General features: G+C 32.8%; 1 protein-coding gene across 3 annotated transcripts in view; it reads left to right on the top strand.

The window, feature by feature from the left end:
• Positions 1-23,606, top strand: part of LOC111004261 (furin-like protease 1) — a 152,571-nt gene that overhangs the window by 96,874 nt on the left and 32,091 nt on the right. For all 3 annotated transcript variants that reach the window (XM_045628246.1, XM_022275204.2, XM_045628247.1), the window contains exons 3-6: positions 15,075-15,252; positions 18,931-19,091; positions 20,458-20,586; positions 22,998-23,163. In XM_045628246.1, coding sequence (XP_045484202.1) covers positions 15,075-15,252; positions 18,931-19,091; positions 20,458-20,586; positions 22,998-23,163 — 634 coding nt within the window. The remainder of the gene's footprint in view (positions 1-15,074; positions 15,253-18,930; positions 19,092-20,457; positions 20,587-22,997; positions 23,164-23,606) is intronic.

Below are 23,606 nucleotides of genomic sequence, written 5' to 3'. Positions count from 1 at the left end.
AATTTACCCATCCGACACAAGAAATATTTTTTCATCCACAAACCAAACTGGTACAGTATGTATATACATGTATTATTTTTTATATACAGTATGCATATATATTATTTAATGATTCTAGTCTAGTCAAGTGATTTTGATATAATTAGACATGACAATTTAGCCTAATTTAAAAGTCATAAGAGCATCGTAACCAAAACCAATTTTCAGAATGCCACCCTTAAATTATATCCAGCACCAGTAAAGTAACTATACTAAACTAAAATCATATAAATTATATCTGTTCTACGTATTCGTATTACGTACGTACACCGTTTACGTTGCAAAGATGATTACTTATTCCATTAAGGTACTTTGAATCTATTATGAAAGTTGACTCCGACTGCTTTGTGAATTCCCCTCATATTACAAGATATTATACGCTTTAAAAATTCTATTAAAGCCTCTCATATGAACTTCTAAGAGAATAGCATCCATAGAATGTCATATTTAAATTCGTGAGATGAATTGTTTAAATTTCATGAACTTTATGGACGTATGTACAAATTTATTTGATTAGAAGAGTGCCTAATAGATTTATGAAAGTAAGTAATATTACTTATTATAACTTAGACATGATAGAAGATTGAAAAAGACAAAGCCATTAGTGAATTAGTGTTAGTGCACGTCAGTCGTAAGTGCTGTACTGTGGTAAGTGTAAAACAAAGTACACAAGAACAGATTATCGTCCTCTTAAAAGAGATCGTTAGTCTCTGAGACTTAGCACTAAGACTAATGTTGAATATTATTTTTAGTAATTAAGTTAATATTACTAAAACTAATATTCATTTATAAGTTGAATATCAATTTAATAAGTTGATTATTATATATTTGTGCAGAGAAGAAAAAAACTTAGACATACGACAGAAAGAAGTTTATTTTGGTGTGAGTTTTTTTCTCTTTCAAACAAAATATATCTTATCTGATATTTCTGATCATTTCTTTTCTTTATAAAAGGCAAGTTGCTGATCTGCCTTGTGCCAGATACACGTCTTCTATCTTTAGGGTCTATTTCATGCGCGATTCCGAACAAGAATCAGGTTTTTCGTCACCGTACGAGCGAGTGGTAAATGCGCAGACAGACAAGAAGCCCATTGGTCCAGCCAGGGATTGAACCTGCAACCTCAACGATATTACTCATATGCTGAAGCCATATACTACTTATAGCCTACAATACTTTTAATATACTTTATGTATCAAATCCCTTCTGATACATAAGTAATTAATGAGATTTATGAACAAACATTGTTTAAAGCAATAAGCATTAAAGTTTTCTCCCTGTACTAGGCTAGGCTAGGATGTTCATAATTTAAAATATGTCTGAAGTAGATGCAAAAGAAGATGAAAACAGAACGTCAACAAAATCTCATCAATTTTTTTCATGTCTATTTCAAGAAATTCAAATCATTTTCCCCACAATCATTGACAGTTTTGACAATATTGTGAAAATATTTACCTCAACAAGGTTGTCCTTATGAATGTCAAAATTTTAACACAAGTACTGTGCCGGCAGTTCTTAATAAAACAAAAATTTGAATCGGACTAACCATTAGCAAATTAATAACTTTGAAACGAGAGATGGACGTTTTACATAATTATTTGCCTTCATTTTAAGTCATTTCCAAATTGGAGTTTTGTTTTCTTTAAAAATTATATAGATATCAAGTTCTTGTTTAAACAATATGAAGAGAGAATGAAAAATATTATATTAAGTAGAAGTGATGAATCATGAATCAATATATTTGATGACGATGCAGTTAAACAACGACGTGAGCGTTACAAACTTGTTTCATATATTTAAAAAATATACTAGTGCATATTGCTTATTAACTGTCATAAATCTATTTATTGGAAATGATGAACCAATATACCAAATTATAAACGAACATCATAGTGCAATTCTAGTCTAGCTTAAAAGGCACCAATGTATTTCCCTTCACTGGGCACAATCAATCGCCGTCTTGGTTAAAGACCAAACCAAAATAATAGTAGCCATTATGATCGCCGATCATCGATACGAGATGGCACAATAAGTCAAAAGCACAAATTCACAATTAATATTTACTCTTACGCTAAAGGTAAAGGTAAAGATCGTAAGGAAACTCACGGGTAACCTCAAAAATTAAGACGTTTATCAAGTACGAAAATCACTAGTGGCGGACGAGCTAACCCAGAATCGAACACAGCAATCACTCTCCCTTTAACTTAGCAATGAGGTCCATTACAATCGGTTTTGTATTCCAAAGAGATCCAAAACGCAAACTTGTACAAAAACTATATTTTACGATACAAGAAAACTTTAATATTTTAAATTCCGCGCCGAGTTTCTTTCATAATTAATTAGGAAGCATTTCTTTTCGTACTTATTAATCTAGTTTTTGCTTGGAAGCAGTATTTTGCTTGGTGAATTTCTTTTCACAGAAATGTCTCTTAGCTTCGATATGCTTTTGCTAATAACATTTTTATATTATACCCTTTTACACAGCAAAGGAATTTCTGGTTTTTATCAATATAATATTGAAGTCATTTTTCTCTTTTCTCATTTCACTTTTCTGCATAGGTCTTTTGTAGCTTTGGCTTGCTTATTAGTTATTAGCGATCAGACCCGTTGAAATCAGACTTATATGTTTGTAATTATTTTCTGATCTAAAAAAAGATACTTCCATACTTGATCCTTTGATTCCATTTTTGATTCATTCGTTGATTTAGTTTTACTAAAATATTATTATGACATATGTCGACGTTTCAGTGGACGGACAAATACTGACAATCTTTTTTTCCACCGACAGTTTCTGTATATTTTTTAAATAAATAAATCCTTCCACCTCTGTTATTCAGTTTCGCAGAGCTATATTTCCAGAACATTTAAATTATTACATATCTTGCTTTTAAATAGCGTATTTTACTTCTATGAAATTTGTTAAATGACAATTGTTAAAAGTATAAAGCATGCTATGTTTGCCTCTTATGAGGGTACCGCGGCACAGTTAACATTAGCTCTGTATATTTATTTAAAATTAAAATAGAATCGGTGCGTAAAAAAGGTTAAAAAACGGGAACTATGATATTTTAAGCAACATTTTTACACAGCAAATGTGAACAATTATTACAGTGCATTAAATAGTGTTTAGTTAGCCGTGATCAAACAATTTGCTATCCGCCATACCGCGTTGGATATTTCTCGTTCGGTCATGGTTAAAAATTACAAATGCTGCAAAAAACTGACGAAGTGTAGTGAAGTGACTTTTAAGAGTGTCTTGTGCAAATCAAGACTTTAATCTAAAATCCTAAGCACTGTTTTAAATAAATCACAATATCATATGTGTTATATACGATTTATTTGCGAGCTAAGTAATTAGTCGATTGGCACTTGCGACGAGTCGTTGGGAACATCGAACACATTGAGGCTTCCGGATCGAATCCTGCCGCTTTCATACCTACGAAACGACGTATACTTTTATTTTATTTTTTATTTTTTTTTTTACCACTAAACAACAATGGAAGACCAATTTCAATTGTTGTTTGAGAAAATGAGAATTGAAATGAAGGAACAAAATACAAAATTGGAAGAATCGTTAACTAACAAAATAATAAATAGAATTGATGAGAAATTAAAACCTATCTTAGCAGAAAATGAAAACCTAAAATTAAAAGTCGCAACCTTAGAAAACGAAGTCGAATATTTAAGAAGAGAAAAAAAGGAAAACAATTTAGTCATTTTTAACTTGAAAGAGGAGGAATGTAGTAGTACCGAGTTATTGCAGAATGTCCAAAGGCAATGTCTGGCGGATTTAAATATAACACTCGAAAAAACAGAGGTAAATAAAATATACCGTATCGGAAAACCGACAAAACAGGAAGGAAAACCAAGGCCCATTTTAATATCCTTCGTTAATAGTTGGAAGAAACAGGAAATCTTAAAAAATAAGAGAAAGTTCAAGCAATTGTTTATTTCTGAAGACTTTTCCAAAGAAGTGTTAGAAAAAAGAAAATTATTGAAATTAAAATTAATAGAAGAACTAAAGAATGGCAAGATTGCATATTTAAAATACGACCAACTTATAGTCAAGGAAAATGTTTCTAACACAGACAAAAGGAAGAGAGAACTATCAGCTTCTCCACAAACTGAACATATGGCTCAACCAAAAAAACAACAGGCACTTCTTTCGTCTAAAACTAACCGAACAAATGCTTTTGACATGATGAGGGCCAGATCGAACTCTCTTTCTAAACCTACTTCCTCTGATAAAAGATCATAGCAACCATGTGTTGGTACCCAGAAAACAAATAAAATAATAAGAACAATCTCCCCCAATACGGCTGGTCCCCGTGGGGGCAGTAGACCACCACCCTCCACCCAAAAAATAGAAAAACACTCTCGCCTTATTCAAGGCACACGAATTTGTACAATGAATGTAAGGTCGCTCGTAGGCAACGGCCGTCAAGAGGAATTAGAACATGCTCTGCAAACCATAAAGTGGGATATTCTTGGTCTCTCTGATATAAGAAAAGAGGGAACACACATTATTGAATACGAAGACTACATCTTTTTATACACCGGAAAGAAAAGTGGAAGAAATGGTGTAGGATTTATGGTTAAAAAGGAGTTGAAATCAAATATTGTAGATTTCGAGGTTCTATCAGACAGAGTAGCAAAACTTGAAATGTCCTTTAATAATTATAAGATTAACATAATTCAAGTCTATGCCCCCACAGCGAAGTCAAGCCAAGAAGACATAGATATTTTTTATGATAGCTTAAATAATGCACTAGTAAATTCTCTGCCATACACAATTGTGCTTGGAGATTTTAACGCACAAATAGGCCGAGCCACTCCAGATGAAAAGTTGGTTATGGGTTTATGGGGACACGGTAAGAGAAGCGAGCGAGGCAAACGACTTATTGACTTTTGTTTAGAAAAACAACTGTTTATTGTGAACTCTTATTTCAAGAAAAACACCAAAAATAAATGGACATGGTTATCACCAGATACTCGAACCGCAAATGAAATAGACTTTTTTATTATTAAAAGACCCTATCATCATACCGTCGAAAATATAGATATAATTAATACCACCCACCCAACAGACCACCGTATGGTTCGCGCAACAGTGAAAATTTCAGCAAAAATTAAAAGTAGAAAACAATTTAAAGGCAGACAATCAGGACTGAACCCACTAGAACAAGAAACACTTAAGAATATTTTTTCGGTTCAACACTGAAAAATCTAAGAATATACAAGAACAATATAATAATATTATACATCGAATTAAAACCAGTGTCGAAAAGTTACCAACAATACCAGGGATAAAGAGAAATAACTATATTATAACTGAAAAAATAAGAGATATGATAAGTGAAAGAACTGAACTAAAAAATAAACCTACCAAATCAGAAAGTGAAAAGAAGCGTCTTAAGCATCTGTATGGAAAAATTAGAAAAAATATAAAAAGAAATAAAGAATATTATCAACTCAAAATATTAGAAGAAGAAATAGATAAAAATCTATCTGTTAAACGAGGAAACAAACGCATAAATAATACGAAACAATGGGTACAAACACTAAAAAGTCGTACAAACGCAACAATAACAAACAGAGATAATATACTAAATATAGCCACTAATTTCTACAAAGAACTGTACAGTTTGCAAAATCAACCACTAGATATTAGTAATAATGGTATATTAGAAAGTTATAAAAATGAAGAAACCCCTTTGCTACTGGAAAGTGAAATCAGGCATGCCATTATGAAACTTAAATCTGCAAAAAGCCCTGGAGATGATTACATAACTAATGATATACTTAAAGCAATAGTAGAACCTCTAACATCACCTCTCACGGAACTACTCAATGAAATGTTAAAACAAGAAAAAATACCTAAACAGTGGGAAACATCTGTAATAACATTACTATATAAAAAGGGAGACCCAATGAACATCAATAACTACCGACCTATAAGTTTATTGCAATCCACTTACAAACTTTTTACAAATATCATCCTTACCAGAATGAAGATGGAGCTAGAGTTCCAACAACCAAGAGAGCAAGCTGGTTTTAGAAGTAAATACTCAACTCTAGATCATATATTCACACTTAGACAAGTCATTGAAAAATGCATGGAGTACAAAATGACAGTATATATAGCCTATGTGGACTACTCCAAAGCCTTTGACACAATCTTACATAACAAACTCTGGTTAGCTTTACGAGAACAAGGAATACAAAATAAATATGTTAACTTATTAGAAAAGATATACCAAAGAAGTAAAGCCACAGTGAAGTTGGAGAAGAAAGGTAACATGTTTCCACTGAAAAGGGGTGTTCGGCAGGGCGATCCCGTGTCGCCAAACTTATTCATCGCACTTCTGGAATTTATCTTCAGAAAGCTGGATTGGTCAGGGTTAGGAGTAAATATCAATGGCGAAAATTTAAGCCATCTTCGATTCGCAGATGATATTGTTCTAATAACTGAAAGGCATGAAGACTTACAATACATGCTGCGTACCCTAGAAGACATAAGTAAAGAGTGTGGGCTGGAAATGAACCCTGAAAAAACATGTATAATGACAAATGGCATAAAATATAGTATAACCGTCAACAATAGAAATATAGAATACGTCGACCAGTATGTCTACCTTGGCCAAAATATTTCGTTTAAAAGCCATTATATAGAGGAGGTAGAGAGAAGAATTAAAAAAGCCTGGATTTCATATTGGTCACACAAGCATATTTTTAAGTCACAAATGAGTCTATCACTGAAGAAAAAAGTGATGGACTCAGTTGTGACACCTACACTGTTGTACGGCTGCCAATCATGGCCTATCACAGTTGAATTAATAAAGAAAATTCAAATATTTCAACGATCAGCCGAAAGAAGTATGTTAGGCTTAAGTCTCAGAAACAGGGTAAAGAGTACAGCGATACGACAAAGAACAAAAATAATAGACGCGGCAAAAATGGTGTGCCGCCTGAAATGGCGTTGGGCAGGGCACACAGCAAGAACAAGTGACAACAGATGGAGCGAGAGAGTGCTGCACTGGTACCCGCGCGGCACGAGCCGGCCGCAGGGGCGCCCACGCCGACGCTGGGCAGATGACATCATCGCAGTCGCCGGGGTTACCTGGCCGCGCCTGGCCCGCGACAGACGCGAGTGGAACCGGAAGGAGGAGGCCTATGTCCAACGGTGGACAAACCAAAACTTAAGTGAATGACTTTTTATTGTCCCCTAATTTTAAAGTTTTTTGGAAATAAAGGCTATTATTATTATTATTATTATGTTTGCCTCTTAAAGGGTGTAATACCTACAATCAGTTTTTATTCCTATTTTTGTGTTTCTAGATAGGCTTTTATTATATCTGGTAAGCTTTTATTGCTGTGTCCGTGGGGTAACAGTACTGTGTTTTATTTTTCTTTGTGGTTCCAAATTATTTTCTAATATCTCATGATTACGTTAGTAATATCTTTCTGTCAAATATATTTACAATGTGTTAAAAAGAGACGAAGAGAATATATAATATATATACAGACTTTATAGATGTCAGGAAATAAGTGAAATTCTCATATATTTTCTTTACAGTGAACCGGTAAAGTCATTTGAATTTCTGAAGAAGCATTATTACTATAAATGCTTCCCGCTACATGAATGAATATGTTAGAAACACAATATTTCACTGGCACACTTCATTTCTGTATTAAAATGTTATTATGAAAAACCATATATTTTCATGCTTCATCAATTTTATAAATTGCGTTATTTTCGGGTCATTTTGACAGTAATGTATTAAAATAATTAACTTTGAGCTTCTGTAATTATATCGAAAATGAAGTTGTTTTATTAATGAAATTTCCTTGATTTACGGTAATTGTTCGCCAGCTTTACCTTTGATAAGATAATTTCATAATTAAACTTCCGATTCGAATTTAGAAAGTATAAAAATAGATTAATTTTATAATTTTAAAAACCTTGTTCTCTGTTCTCATTTATAACCAAATTTAATAAGTAGTAGATTGATTTTGTCCTTATCACTGTCGTACCAAATTAAGGGACAAAACATAAAGATACTAGATCTTTACGAAAATTACATCTAATTCACAACGCACGTCCAACGGAGGCGCTAAATATGTTAATAAATTTTATAAATGAACACTAACTGAAAATGTCACGTATAAAATATGAAACTGTAAATTTTCGCTTTAAGTTAATTTAGTTTCTAAATATTAAACTCGTAAACTGTTTACAATGTAGACATTTTAGCGGGCAATGAACTTAATTTTAATGATTTTGGACCGTTGCTACCTTTTAAATAAACTTTATACATTCTTAAGATTCATAAAATATTTATTATTCCTTTTCTTTTAAATGAAGAAAACCTTGAAATATTATTTTTTAAATCTTCGATTAATTAGACGTTATTGAAAATTAATGGTTTAACTTTATCTTTAATTAACTTTTTAGATCAGGGCCTCAGATTGATGTATCTGTTCCGTGATCATTTCTAGTAGGAAAAGGAGTGAAGAGGTGATCAACCGTCTCTGCCTGACACCCACGTCGACTTTTCGGGTTTAAGGCACGTTGGTTTCCTCACGATGTTTTGCTTTACCATACGAGTAAGTTTTAAAAGAGCTGATAGACAGAAAGTCCTTTGATGCACAGCCAGGGATCGAACCTACGATCCCTGGGATGGGAGGCGCACGAAGAAATCAATACCACACTGCACACAATAGGAAACACTGCTCATAACTTTAAGTATTGTCCATTCTGATGTACGTCATATTCATGGAAACGTGTAAAAATATCTGTTTTAGTGAGCTATTATTCTATTAAACTGACTGAAATAAAAAAGAAATATAGAGTGAAATGTATTTCGAAATATCTAAAAACATTTTAGACATTTGTTTGTTTTTTAGAAAACTGACAGATTTTGTTTAATTAATAAATCTGTTGGCTAGTATATTAATATGATACCTACACACGTTCCTGCGACTGCTACTACAAACAAGATTGATTTAAATACACTATTACTACAAATAAGATTGATTTAAAGATAAGTGCGATAGATAAGTAGTATAAAATGATAATGTATATTAAGTAATATGTAAGGTAGGTAATATACAAACTTGTAATGCCCTTTATTCTCTCTAGTAGATTGTAGAACTTTATTGTATCCCCATCTCGTTAGAGTCCATATATCGCAAAGCTCCCACTCTGGTGATTAGGCATCGTATTTGCAGCTGTATAGGTAATTTGAGCATCTCTATTCGGTGTCCCTATTGGATTTCTCCAATTACTGTTCGCCTGTTAGTTCAACATTTTAACGATTTATGCACAAAAATATTATTCACGTGAATGTTTCTAGTTTGATGCATTACCGTGATATTTGAACCGTGCGATGCGATTTGTTTTTTTAGTAATGTCGCAGCGATGATGAATTCGCTAATAGGTGTAGGCATAGTGAAAACTTGTTCAAATATATAAAATAGTGGAGATGATATTTATTAAATTGGTATTCCTATAAATCTAAAGTTTTACATGAAATTAATTTGTTATATTGGTGCACTCAGCGAACATTAATAAGGATTTTTAATAATAATATTGTTTAATAGTGGAGTACCAACCTACTAAAATATTATACTTAAAACTTAAAGGCTTTCATTACACGAAAGTAATATAGTTATAGTATATAGTGTTTGCGTATATTTCCGTTGAACTTGTCCTCAGAACGTGCTAATTCACTTAACGCCATGCAAAGTAATAGTAACAATGTCGTGTCATTGAACTCTGTAAAGCCTCCATAATATACATAGGTCAATGTCCCCATATTCTTCTATTTGCCTAAAGATACGTTGCCAAAATGCTAGAATATACATTAAAATGCCTATTGTTACTATCTAGAATACAAAGGCAAAATTTGTTGTTCTCTATGTAAAACTGCAGTCATTCTTCATATAAATATACTCCCATATTATGTTTTATATGTACGACGTCGGATGCTTCAATAAAGATTCCACAAAAATGAATTGAATATTAACTATACAGGTGCAAAGTTAATTGAAAATGACGTGGAATTTAATTAAATATAGGTGACATAAATGGCTGTATGGACTAAATTTAATCGTATCATGTTTTTAATTTATTTAAGTACTTGCTTGTGCTAAATACTCAATAATTGACTCACTGCTATTAGAGTTGTCTATAGAGTTGCCCACAGCCATGCTCCATTTTTCAATTTCGAATTACTTCAATCAGTACAGTCATGTGATGAAACTATTGGCCTGTCCCCGCCCCGGCGGTCCCCGGCCGCATCGGCTGAACTTTCCTTTTTTTTATATTTTTGAAATAAACGGGGTCCATGTTTCTAATGTACAAAATCCCATTCTAATTGTGATATAAATTATATAGATCTGTAGTTTTTGAGTATAGTTTCTAGTGAGACGCACTAATTTTTAACCAGAGTTCAAGTTTACGCTGGATAATTTATTTTTGTCTTAATTGACGAACAGTACCGCGAGTATTAACGAGATTGTAGGTACTAAAAATTAAAAATATATCAAATTTTCCGTTAGTACAAAACATTACTGGACTTTATAAGTAAGCGTCACTCTAATTTTGTTCTACGAAGTTAAATAATTCTTCCTACAACTGCTGTAATAGATCAAAGTCAAATATAGTCCCTAATTGAGGAAGAGATAGAAATGTGTCTGTGGGGTGCCACGCGGTCTGAATGGGAATGGGGGGGTCAGAGGGGGGTTAAAGCAGTGCCGTGAAAGCCTCGCCTCTCACAAAAGCGCACGTTTTCACTACATTGCGTTTGCTTCGGATCTTATTTCCAATGAATTTTCAGTTGCCGTTAAATGACTTCTGCATCGATCGTTTGAACGGGTAGAATACTGTTACAATTGGCATTGGTAATAAATGATGTAATTTTGTCTCTGGTTTATGCGGATACGAACGATTTAAATAGAAATTAATATAATATGATTATGTCGATGTTGCATATATACCGCCAGTTGCCAAGCAAGTATTTAATATCAATTGTATTATATTTCTGTACATGCAACGAAGTGCTAATAAATAAAATAAAATATTTTTTGTCGAAAAATGTTTTGGCTAATAATATGTTAGACATATTTATTATTAGTTTCTAAGATGGGCCTAAGAGATATTCCAATAAAAAGATATAGAAATTCTTAACCAACCATTTAGTAATTGTATTATATTGTATGAATACGAGATGTACAGCGCTGTTATAAAACAGATGTTTCATATATGTAAGTTATATAAAAATGCTTTTAAACATACTCTCATTCTATTAAATTTGGAGGACGAAAAATGTCCGAAACCCGAAGTCCTTTTAATTTCCCAAGGGTGATATCGGTAGGTAAGTAACGAGAGGGGGTGATGTGAAACATATTTCAGAAAACCGTGTTTTGTTTACGGTTGAAGTACACGACCCCGTTGTCATGGTAACCGCCGGACCGCGTAGTTAATTTTTAAGGAATTTAAAAATGGAACGTTGCCATATTTTTGAAATCTCTTTCGGTTACCGTAGTCGAAAATTTTTGAGAATGTTCCGTGGCAGATAAATATATAAATAAAGAAACAAAGTTCTAATCCTGTTTTGCAATTACAGTAATCATAAATTATTCGAGTTGATATTGTATTAGTTGTGAATAATGTGCATTAGACTAAATCTGGTAAGGTCATTGCCAGGTATTTTTCTTTTCTCATTAAAACTTTTCTAAAAAATTTCACGTTTCAGTTTCTTTGAAAGTGTCCCACATTTTTCAACGAGGTACATAAAAGATTCTTTCTGAGTACAAAGTAACACCCATGAAATCTTAAAGGATCCGAAATGTAAAGACGTAGTAAGTACTCTAATAGTCTAAGATATTGCCGAAGAAAGAAATGTAGGTAAACATTTACCTGTGATATCACGAATGCCTATTATTGATGCCTGCAGTCGAAATAATATTAATAATATATAAAAAACAAAAATAAGTAAATCTATAGGGTAAAATTATTTGTACGTATGTATTGGTAAAATTAAATAGCAGTCAAACCTGCTTTCTTCCACTGTGTAATGAAAGTTTAAAATGACCAACAAATTTGTGGTGTACGAGGTGTGTTATGTAACGGCCAAACCCAATAACCTATCTCAATCCATTTTCGACCCTCTGACGTGGAGATCTTAATCCATATATTAATAAAAGTGTGCCAATAACCAATCGACGGATTGATATTAGATAGGAGATCGATCTGATCGATCGAGTTTTCAATCTGTGATTGTGGATTAATTGCTGGGTTCGGGCGTAAGTGGATAACAAAGAACTAATTTCATAAGCTAATTACTCAACTACTTTTATTATAATTTAAAATATATTAAGAAGTTTTAAATGTTGCTACGCTCTTTGACTTTTAGCAGGTCATGCGTTGCCTTCAGGCTGGTCGTATAATAGAAGTGCGGTTTTTATGTCGCGTGTCAGCTGGTGTAGCTGTAATGACGGATGCTACTTGTTAGCATGCCCTGATTGCACAACTCTAAGCTTATAAGAAGAAATGTATTTAAACCTTTAATAGGATTTGATACTTAAAGGTATAACATAAGTAAGGGTGTACACAAAGGAGTAATATGCTGACCAAAGAATTTACAAAAAATAAAAAATAAAAAAAAAATTGGTTTGGACGCAAACGGGCAGACTTGTTGGGAATTTTAAATCTAGTGTTTGTATTATATTGTACCGAGATGTACAAAGTGATGTGATAAAACAGATTTTTTATATATGTAAGTATTATATTGTATAGAAATGCATTTAAACCTACATACTCTAATTTATAACCTGAGTACACTGATCATACGACATACTTCGGTGAATATATGTATATGTACTGTCTAGGAGTTGTTATATTTATAGAGTCTACGTTATAAAATAACTCTAACGAAAAGTATCGGAATTCATACTTAATTATGTTTTGTGATAAACAACAAAATTCCGTATTTTCCGCAAGAACTCCTAATGAGGATACGGAGAGCCTCGGGCTATTCTAATCCCCCGTTTGTATGGAACATGTATGATTGTAGCTATATATTTGCTACAGCCTATAAGGCTCTTTTGTTCGACATTGTACAAGCTAGGCAATCATCACTGAACAACGGCTACAGAAAGAACTTTTAAAGACGATAATAGTCTCTGTTAAGCAGCGATTTCTCATCTACTGACTCATGAAAAAAGTACGTCTAACACATATTGAAAATCACCGGTACTCTATAACTTGGAATAGGTATTACGATCAATGTTTAATTTTTGACTGCGCGCGGCAAGACGACGACACCGCTGCCGATATTGAGAGTAATTCATCTTAATTGCATTCAAAAATCTTTATCCCATTTGGAAGGTACTATTGGCGCAGTTTTAAATGTTATGCGTATTTAGAGTATACTTGTTGAGAATTTTAAAACATACTGACATAACAAGTCCTTTCTTTTTTACACCAAACCCTATACTGACTTAAATATGAAGCAAAAACAATTCTAAAATATTCCTATCATGTGTAAAATTTGAAAATATTAAAGCTTAAAGTATGTCACGGAGTTGAGCATTCAATTTTAGTCTTTATTGCCTTGTCGCCTCAATTGTGTTTTCATTGCACAGTATTGCTTACAGGTAGACCCTGCACCTAGGCAGCTAAAAGGATCCGCCCTTTTGAACTCAAAAGAACCCTACTTTAAAATGAATAGTTTTACACGTAAAGCACGACGCGCTGTCAATCTACCACAACTACGAAAATTGAGAGAAATATTATAACGACTTTCTATTTTAAACATTTTCTCGACAAGTCTCACAGCTTTGATTATTACGCTAATTAATTTTTTGAGTAAGTTTTCATATAATATGCAGTCCATAAAGTCAAAAATCATTTATTCATATAGGTAACATAATGTACACTTATGAACGTCAAAAAAAAAGAAATGTACATTAAATGCTTCTAATTTTACATTTACTGCCAGTTCTCAAATCAAATGCGTAGAACGAAAGAGAAGATCTGGCAGTAAACTCTCCGCCACTCTTTTTAATACCAAGTTTTTTCTTTTACACAACGTTTGTAAGGAGCTGCCACTACACCAAGTTCCATATGACATCTTGAGTAACAAAGAATAATAAAATAAATTAAAAAAAAAGATTTGTCCACGATCAGCAGGAGGCATGGTGAAATAGGAGCACGCACTTACATACTCATGGGAACAACACGCAAATACGTAGTAGAAACAACTAATATCACCGCATACACGAATTCAAGTATATACCAGTCATATCTTCAACTAGTCGTATAATATGACTAAGGAATCAAAAAAGCGATTTATTTTTTAGATGCATAAACCACGTGAACATATAACAAGATTATTTAGCACTACCTTCTCTTCTTTGCAGCCATATGAATTTTATTCATCCGCTCCTCTTTAAACATTACCTACAATTTCCATTATGACAGCGTCAAAGGCAGGAATTACCACTGTATATTTTGGGTCTCCCTTTGTTCTTTATACATTGTGTATATATTTTTCACCCTTCCAGTATTTTAAATCTTAGTCTGGAAGGTTTATATAGATATTTGTTTTTTACTTTCTACTTTAAATTTGATGATGGAATCGCTTAAACCATATATTCAAAGATACGAAAACAAACATTTTTCATCAAAACCTTCTTAGCAAAGTTTGAAGGTTATCATCAGCAAATAACGGTTAAGCCGCCGCTTCATAATTCTGAGGTGTAGCATTCAAACCCTATTTATAAAATAATATTCTATTCTATGTACATAATTACCATTCCATTATTTCAAGCGATAATATATGGAAATCGACATGAATAAAAATTACGACTTGTGTCAGACACAAAAATAGAACTGCACATAAAAACGACAGATAAATACAACAAATACAGAATCTCCAAATCTCCCTCAGGTTTTAGACTTACATTATTTTTATTCCAATTGTAAGGCTGATGACGACATACTCAAATTAATACAGATTTCTCTTTTCAGATATTTGACAACCACTTTCACTTCCACCATAACTCCGTGGCACGACGATCTCTTACACCAGCCCATGATCATCACGGGCGGCTAGAGACAGACTCTAGAGTGCGATGGGCCAAACAACAGAAAATACTATCGAGGAAAAAAAGAGATCTTATAACAATACCAGACAGCGTTTCAACAGGTAAATTATAACATATTTTATTATAGAACAGGTGGCCAATGGGCTAGGGGGTTTATTTGGGGGATTTTTTTATATGTACAAAGGATACACTTAGTCAGGACTGACGTGAGAAGCTAAGCAGCAAGTGTCAAATTTCCACTTTCCTAAAAGATACTTTGCTTCTTATCTGGTTTAAAAAAATACCGCCGCTCATATACACTCACACTGCCAGAACAATCGCAAGTTTGTCTTTTAATAATTGATACGCTCTGAAAATGATCAGTATCATTATTTAATGCTTTTGTACTCATACGTTATATATACTTTAACAATGTGTGTTGAGAATTTTGTCAGCGAAGTTTATCCCATCCATCTCATCTACATCACTTCACAAACAATAGCAAGGTATTGATGAGGACCGGGAGGATTAAATCTATGGAGCCTTTACTTGAATCTGTAGAACTTCGAGTCAGGCATTGTATTTCAACGAACTAATTACGTCAGCACTTAACACGGTAACTGGTTCGTTTGTTCTAAATATACTCTAAGTAAAAAGGAAGAAAATGTATTGACAGTGACACCATATAGAATGCTAATTGGCGAAATTCTTTTCATTTTCATTATCTAAGTACGTTTATAAGTCGATAAGTGCAGTTATCTAATGAATTGAGGTCAGCGATTAAGCCTTTAATAAAATATGTTACACCCGCTGAATACAAAAAAGACTTAGAAAGACTTAAGTGATATATAAACTTTTGTTTATGTAATGAAACTCTGTAGCATTAAGTTGATTAAAAAGCTCTTTAATCAGGCATAATTTGTATAATTCAAATACCTAAAAGTGTAAAATTCTGAAATATTCATCTTGATTTTTGCTGAGCCCGTTTGTGCTCATTAACCTATTTAAGATATGAGTGATACGTGCTTACTTTCATTAAAACCACGTTTCAAGTTTAATTAGGAGTCGAGAGAACTACACAGAAACTGTATTACAAATTTTGTTTGAAAAACTTCATTCAAGTCTTCTATTTGTTTTAATTAAAAACTTTAAGCATAAAAGGTTATTGGGGTTAATTCAATTTCTGAGATTTAAAAAAATATTAAATATAACGTATGATACGTTTTCCAAATGATTAATTTTCTAAAAGTGAAACCGGAACCTAGGGGAACCTAGAAAAACCAAAGTTTACAAAACCTTAAAATGTTGGTGTATATTATATTCTTACGATAGTCAGTCTTCGATGACTCAACCCAAACAAAAAAATAAGAATTTGTCAATGGGGAATGGATCGTAGTGTTCTAAATTTAAAAGTAACGGAGATGATAAGAAGTACAGAAACAAAGTAGAAAAGAAAACTCAAAGTATTAATGCACTTAAATGTGCCGGACATTATTCACTCGCTTAACAATGGTAGATTGACGAACAGGGTTGAGATTTCCGGTAGGCTGATGAGCTAAACATGTGGGCAAGAAGAAAAATCCTCATCATAGAGAAAGATGAAAAAAGTTAAAGGAAGCCTTTACTCTGAGAAGTCCTTGAAGAATTTTCTCCATTTCGTCTTTTGTAAATATGGCTGAATGTTTCAAGGAAGAATCGAGGCTTAATTAGTATGTTTATTCTGTGATTGTGATTGTTTTCTGTCTTTTGGAGAACATTGTGTAAACAATAGACCTGAGTATTCTGATCCCTTGATCACTAACAAGATTGTTTATTGAGGCAATATATATTCCCTAGAAATCATAACGCATCTATGTGCAGGGAAATGTATTACATGGTTATTTACAGTTTAATGAATCATTCTGAGAATTCAAATGCTTTTACAAGTGCCTTAACTATTGGAGAAGTTTGCCAGAATCAAATATTTGAGAAATGAAGAACTTTAATATCACAACCTTATTTTTATTTCGAAGATCAATATTTTTATTTAAAATTTCAAGATGTCGCTTTTTAAAACAGCGTTTACATAAGTATTACAAAAGACAGACGCACGCTTGTACATTTGTTTACCATGACACGTAAACATTAAAAATTAAATACCAATCAATCATCAAGGATCATTCAAGGTGTTGGTAAATACCGCAGTAAATTTCGTACAGCCATATTTGAGTTTATCGTGAACAAGTAGGATTAATACTTCCAGCTGAGTTTCATTTTATTTCCACTAGTATCGTATCATCTTGACATCCGTCGTTTCACAACTGAGCATTTTCAAGGCAGTATTTGCCCCGCAAAATGACTTTGTGGAACCTGCTGTCCACTGAAATATTTAGACTTAGGATCCTCCAAGTAAAGAGTGTTAAAAATTCTTAAAAGGCCGGCATAAAACTCACAAGCCCTTTAGCATTGTGAGTGTTTATGGGCGGTGCATCACGAATCACGAAATACTAAAATATTTTTTCACGATGTAGGAGACGTCACTAGATATTTTAATTATACAAAATCTATCATTTTTGATTATTTAATGTATAATTCAAAATATTTTAATGATCCATTCTAAAGCGTGGGCGGGGCTGGTTTTAACGGGGGTAAGAATTAACAAGCTTATTCCTACCAAACGTGAAGTGATAAAAAAATGAGGCTGGGTTTAGAGTAACTATATACACAGCTGAACGTGTCCTAACTTGTCGGTTATTGATCGGCCGTCAATAGTAATAGTTATGCGTAATCAACTTGAATTGGCAGGTAAACATACTTTTCGTACTTTGTAATAAATTGATTTAAGATTTATTTTTACGCTAAATTTAATGAGCTACAGCTACAGCTATAGGTCGGTGACGTTCCTTAACTATCCGGAACAACATGACTGATAATTATTTATGTCAGAAAGCTTTCTGTGTCTAACAAGTAACATCTATTGATTGAACTCAGGTAAATGCATGAATGAACAAACGAGGGTCAACGCTACGAAGGTAAAATTTCAAGTACAGTGTAAAGTATTTTGTAAACAGTAAAATAGTTAACAAAGACCAAATAGGTAAATAGCCAGCTGACCTAGATACCCTGACTCCGTTAGTTGGCTGAAGTTCAAGACCAACATCATTGTTCCATTTCACTGGGCTTCTTTGTCACAGAGATTGCTTTTATATTCTAGTGTTTGTGCGCATTAGCGAGTTTGGATTCAATTATTTCGTCTTAAGACGGATATTTATAAAGAGAATAGTTTTGTCTCGGACCATCCATCTTTGGAAGACCAACCTTGGACTTTTTTTTATAGAATAGGGGGCAAACTGGTAGAAGGCTCACGTGATGTTAAGTGATACCGACTTCTTGTACTTTTTTATATTTTTGCCGTAGATTTATAACAATAATAATTTATACTTATATCTTTAAACAAGCAATTCTTGTTAAGTTATTATAAATACTGTTTGGTAAAAACTTATCTTTTTTCAACTTTTTAATTATTTTGAATTTGGAACTTGTAAATTTTTTTAATAACACATCACTTCAGTTTTTTTTTATTTGTAACAGAATTTATGGCTAAACTAGGCTAGTAATATCTGTACAATTAAGCGGTGAATTAAAAGGCACTGACAGGCGTCCTAATCCTCCAATAGGCTCTCACTCCACATCAGGTGGTATTGTGGCCAAACGTCTGTGCAGTACTGTATAAAAAATCGTCCTGTATAACTTTATTATTATTATCAGTGTTATAAAATAGCCTTGCAACTTCCAAAGGTCTTTAGTTCAATCATTTACAGCTGGAACTCAGTCTTCATCTGGACCATCCCCATCTTCAGCGACGAAAAGAGAAGCCGGGTCGAAGAGGGAGCTCCAAAACACAAGAGTCAAGGGTCGGCCGCGATCGACGGATATGAGATTTGTGCTGAATGATCCAAAATGGCCTCACATGTGGTATTTGGTAAGTTCTATAGTTCATCCATATTGCGATCATCAATAACTCTTTGAAATAATAAAAAAATACTCTCATCATATTTCCCTAACGCACACAAAAGAATTATAACTTCAAAAATCAATTTACTCTAATTTGAAAGATATTATGCGATAGAAGTAATAAAAATTTAATATGATCTTATAAGAATGATAAAAACTTCAGTGAAAATTTGCTATATTATTAAATTATAATGGCCACAACATTTATTACAATTACAAGACTATATCAATGAATTAATATAACAGATGTTGCCCGTATTCCATGCTACTTAAGGGTTTGTGGGACTCACACACAGTCGTCAATTACATAGAACCTTGTCGTAATAACTTTACTCAAAGCTACAGCTTTCACTGATTAGTATCATATAATGTATATTCGTGAGTGACTTGTCGTGTAAAAGGCAATTTTCTAGCTCATTACCTACCTGTTTTCTCTTAATGAACATCTCCGACCCTTAGCTTCATGCATTCATTCAACTAAATGTTACACTAGTTATACTGGAGCTATGGGATTCTTTTTTGTAATTTTGAGGCTTTAAGATTTTTTTTAATTGTACCGTGGAGTGGTGTGTATGTTTTATTTGTATGCGGATGTGGCTTTTAGACCATCGAAATATTATATTTGGGTTTACGCTGAAATTTAAAAGCCAATTTTGAAATTCTAAAATCAATAGGTTTAGCAATCATATCCATTTAAAAATATGAACAAAGTTTTTAAAAACTTAATATGATATTGATTTATTTATTATATCTTGATCTGTGTTTTTGTCAGACTTCAAAACGTAAGGAGATATAACATTTGACGCTAATATTTTTTAATTAAATGTATGTGACTCGATGCAATAATTTAATATGCTTTAATTACTGTAACCTATGCAAAAAGGTTGCACGTTAAATAACTTAACTAAATAGATTAACTCACAATCAATCTATCTAATTTTATTTACTGTATAATTGTGCCTATGACGTTATCTCATTTCCTCCATTCTAAAGCATAAAAGAAGGCATTTGAAAAGTTCGTGTCGTTCAAAATATTTTTTTTTATAAAAAAATTAATGAATTGATATCCAAATTTTAAATTCAATTAATTCAATTCGGTTAATTTAATATTGCTTGTAGCACTTCCGATTCACAAATCAAACAAACATTTGGAAGTCGAATAGTATCAATTTTAACTGCGACATGACGCAATCTCATCATTGCAACTGAAACGCACAGATAACAAATACATTCTAATTTTAAAAATATGTAAATTTTCTCCGATATTTATGACCTCTGTGTGTGGTTAAAATAAAAATATGCAGAATTTGTGACAGTTGACATTTTAATTTTAGAACCGCGGTGGTGGACTTGACATGAACGTGATACCAGCTTGGCGGGAAGGCGTGACAGGTCGAGGTGTCGTAGTTACAATCCTTGACGATGGACTGGAAACTGATCATCCAGATATAGTGTCGAATTACGTAAGTAAATATATAACCTAAAAATGAATATGTATACACATGAATGTCGTTACCCATTATTTACAGTAGGTATTATATATTATTAAATAAATAAAAATTCAAGAACCAATAAAATGTTTTGATAGACCCGCTTCGCTATTGATTTGAAAGGCCTTTTCGGATCTTTAATATTTAAAAACTACTTAAAATTCCGTTGATGTTTTCAATCAGTAAATTGAAGCGAAAACTTTTTTTGGGTAAAAAATCACCAACAATCAGCTCGGGTACTATATTTCGATGACTTTTAATCTTCACTGTTAACGAGACCAACCAGAACGAGTTCAAAGGATTTAAAAAACAAAGGTTTTTTTCCTGTGCTGGATGCAGGTTCGTAAAATACCGGATTTCGTAGGAATATACTCGTAAATGATAGAAAATCAATGGATTTTGATCACAAAGCATTTTGATCATGTACCTATTGTAAATTTAATATCCATAGACTATGTAGTTTTAATGGCATCTGTTGGAAAACGCACTGGAAGATTCTTGTTTAATTATTGATCATTGTTTATTGCGTTCGACATATTATTTTTAAAACCGAAATATCTGTTACATAGTGATATCGGGTCAATTACTTGATATTTTTTGTTATTGTTACTAACGAAAGTCCTTTTACACTTGGTTTAGCGAACATGGCAAGTATAAAATTGGATATGATCTATATATTCGCTTTGTTTCTCATATTTTTTGTATGCTTTAAATTTATATAGGTCATGGCATAAATAAAAGAATTTGTTTTTGGTTACACTGGTATCTCTAGTACAAGACCCTCAAAGGAGCGAAAACCTCCAAATTCCTACAATTGTCTCATCTTCGCTACTACATATTTTCATTTTTTTTATTTCATCTTCCTAGGTGGCGTTCTCTGTTTCTACTCACTGGTCCAATGACCGATTACAATTAAATACATTTTGACCCATCTGCAAACACAATCGCGGGCAGTGTGCCATTTGCATTTACGCTGTTCTATGATATCTGATAGAATAGAATGCGCGCAATAAGAAATTACGATAATAATATAAAGAAGCCACCGAAACTAGCCTTAATGCGGCTCGATCAGTACTTTAGTCTAAATCCCTTTGCATTTGCTGATATTTTTCTCTAAACAGTATAGTCCAATCGTGATATCGATATTGTTTTTCTATTAAAGAAGCCAGGGATCGTATTTATTGTTATAGTTCCGCAATCTGTTGGAAATTTTATTTACTATACGTATACTGTGTATTTTCTGTTTGCAAATAGAAAGATGTGTTTTTAATTTTAATGCTGTCTTTATTGATATGACATTGACATTAATCTACTTGTTTGTACGAGGAGTTGTTGGTCCTTTTTTGACTTTTTATTATACATACAGTACTTAAATAGATTTACCGGCGCTACCTTACGGGTGTTGGCCTCAGATTGCATCCATTTATTTGATGATCTTAATTATTTATAGATAAGTATGTGTCTTACACATCCTTCGCCTTCACCGTACTAATGAGTGTTAATTAAAATTGAATTCCATTATATAAGTGCAGAGCTTTGAGCTTAGAGCTAAGGGTTACACGCTTAAGCCACTTGGCTAATATTGCAAACCTATACCTTGATACGGAAATACAATTTTAATATAGTTGGAATGCAGTCTGCATTGTCTCGAGTTTTTGAAATGCCGACCACAGTATCCAATGTGTAAATCGCCTTTATCATGAATATTCTCTTGTGAAACGGAATATATTTCCATGACACTGAGATACGAGTTCGTTCAAAGTTGTGAATTGCATCGATTTATTGTCGATTCACAATATGTTCTGATTTTGCACTTTGGTATCAGATAAATCGTTAACTGGGTTTTATTACAATTAATTTTATACCGATAAAAAATAACGATATTTTTAAAATTTGTAACATTTTACTCTGACACTGGGAATATATATGGAGAAATACAAAGATACAGTGACCAATTCTTAAACAAATCTATACTTTTTTAATTTAGTCAATTTTTTCTGTAAACTTGTGCAGTAAACTTTTCAAGCTTGCTAACAAATTAAATGCGTCAACACAACTAAGCAGAATCGTAAAAAATTATGTTGAAACTGAGTGTTCTTTAAAAATCTACTCAAGACTATACACATATTTGTGTATAGTCTTGTGTATGTTTACATATACACATATATATAAACAAGCAAATAGGAAAGAAAATTCATATATATTTACTTTAAGTTTGTTATCAAAGAGCGGAGAACCCCGACACCCTGAACCCTTTTTACTAGACATTTTTACTTAAATGTTTCAAAATCCAAATCTTACACGTTATTATGAATTGTTTATAGTGAATAAACACATTTTTTTATTAGTAACGACAAACAATTTCTAATCATATTATTTTTCAGGATCCAATGGCGTCATATGACGTAAATTCACACGACTCAGACCCTCAACCACGGTATGACATGATAGACTCCAACCGTCATGGAACTAGATGCGCCGGAGAAGTAGCTGCCACAGCTAACAACTCATTATGCGCTGTTGGTGTTGCGTATGAAGCTAGTGTTGGTGGTATGTAATTTCTTTTTTTATAGAAAAGGCCCAATAGGGCAGTCCATGGACACTCAATGCCAGAAGGCTCGCGAGTGCGTTGCTTGCCTATTAATTTTTTTAGTTACGACTAAGTAATTTATAAAGTGCCCCTAAAAATCAATATCAGCCTTAAACATAATGTGTTTTTACGAAACGATGACACATCATTATGTCAAAATAATTTTTATTTACCAGGAAATTGAAAATGATTATAAAATTCGCCATTAATATGTTGGAGTGAATGTTAAGTGCGCACATTGAAAGAGAATCCATAGTCGGGGATGAAACCTACAACCTCAGACTATCACACGTTTAAGCCACTAGACCAACACAGTTCTCCATGCATTATTAATTTCCATACCATATCATTAGATTATAATTATTCACGACGTGCAAATGATATTGAGATGTGTTCAATCTCT

The sequence above is a fragment of the Pieris rapae genome, chromosome 5 (genome assembly GCF_905147795.1).
Source record: "Pieris rapae chromosome 5, ilPieRapa1.1, whole genome shotgun sequence".
NCBI classification, from domain to species: Eukaryota; Metazoa; Arthropoda; class Insecta; order Lepidoptera; family Pieridae; genus Pieris; species Pieris rapae.
The sequence above is the reverse complement of the archived record's forward strand: the minus strand, read 5'-3'. Positions and strand labels throughout refer to the sequence as shown.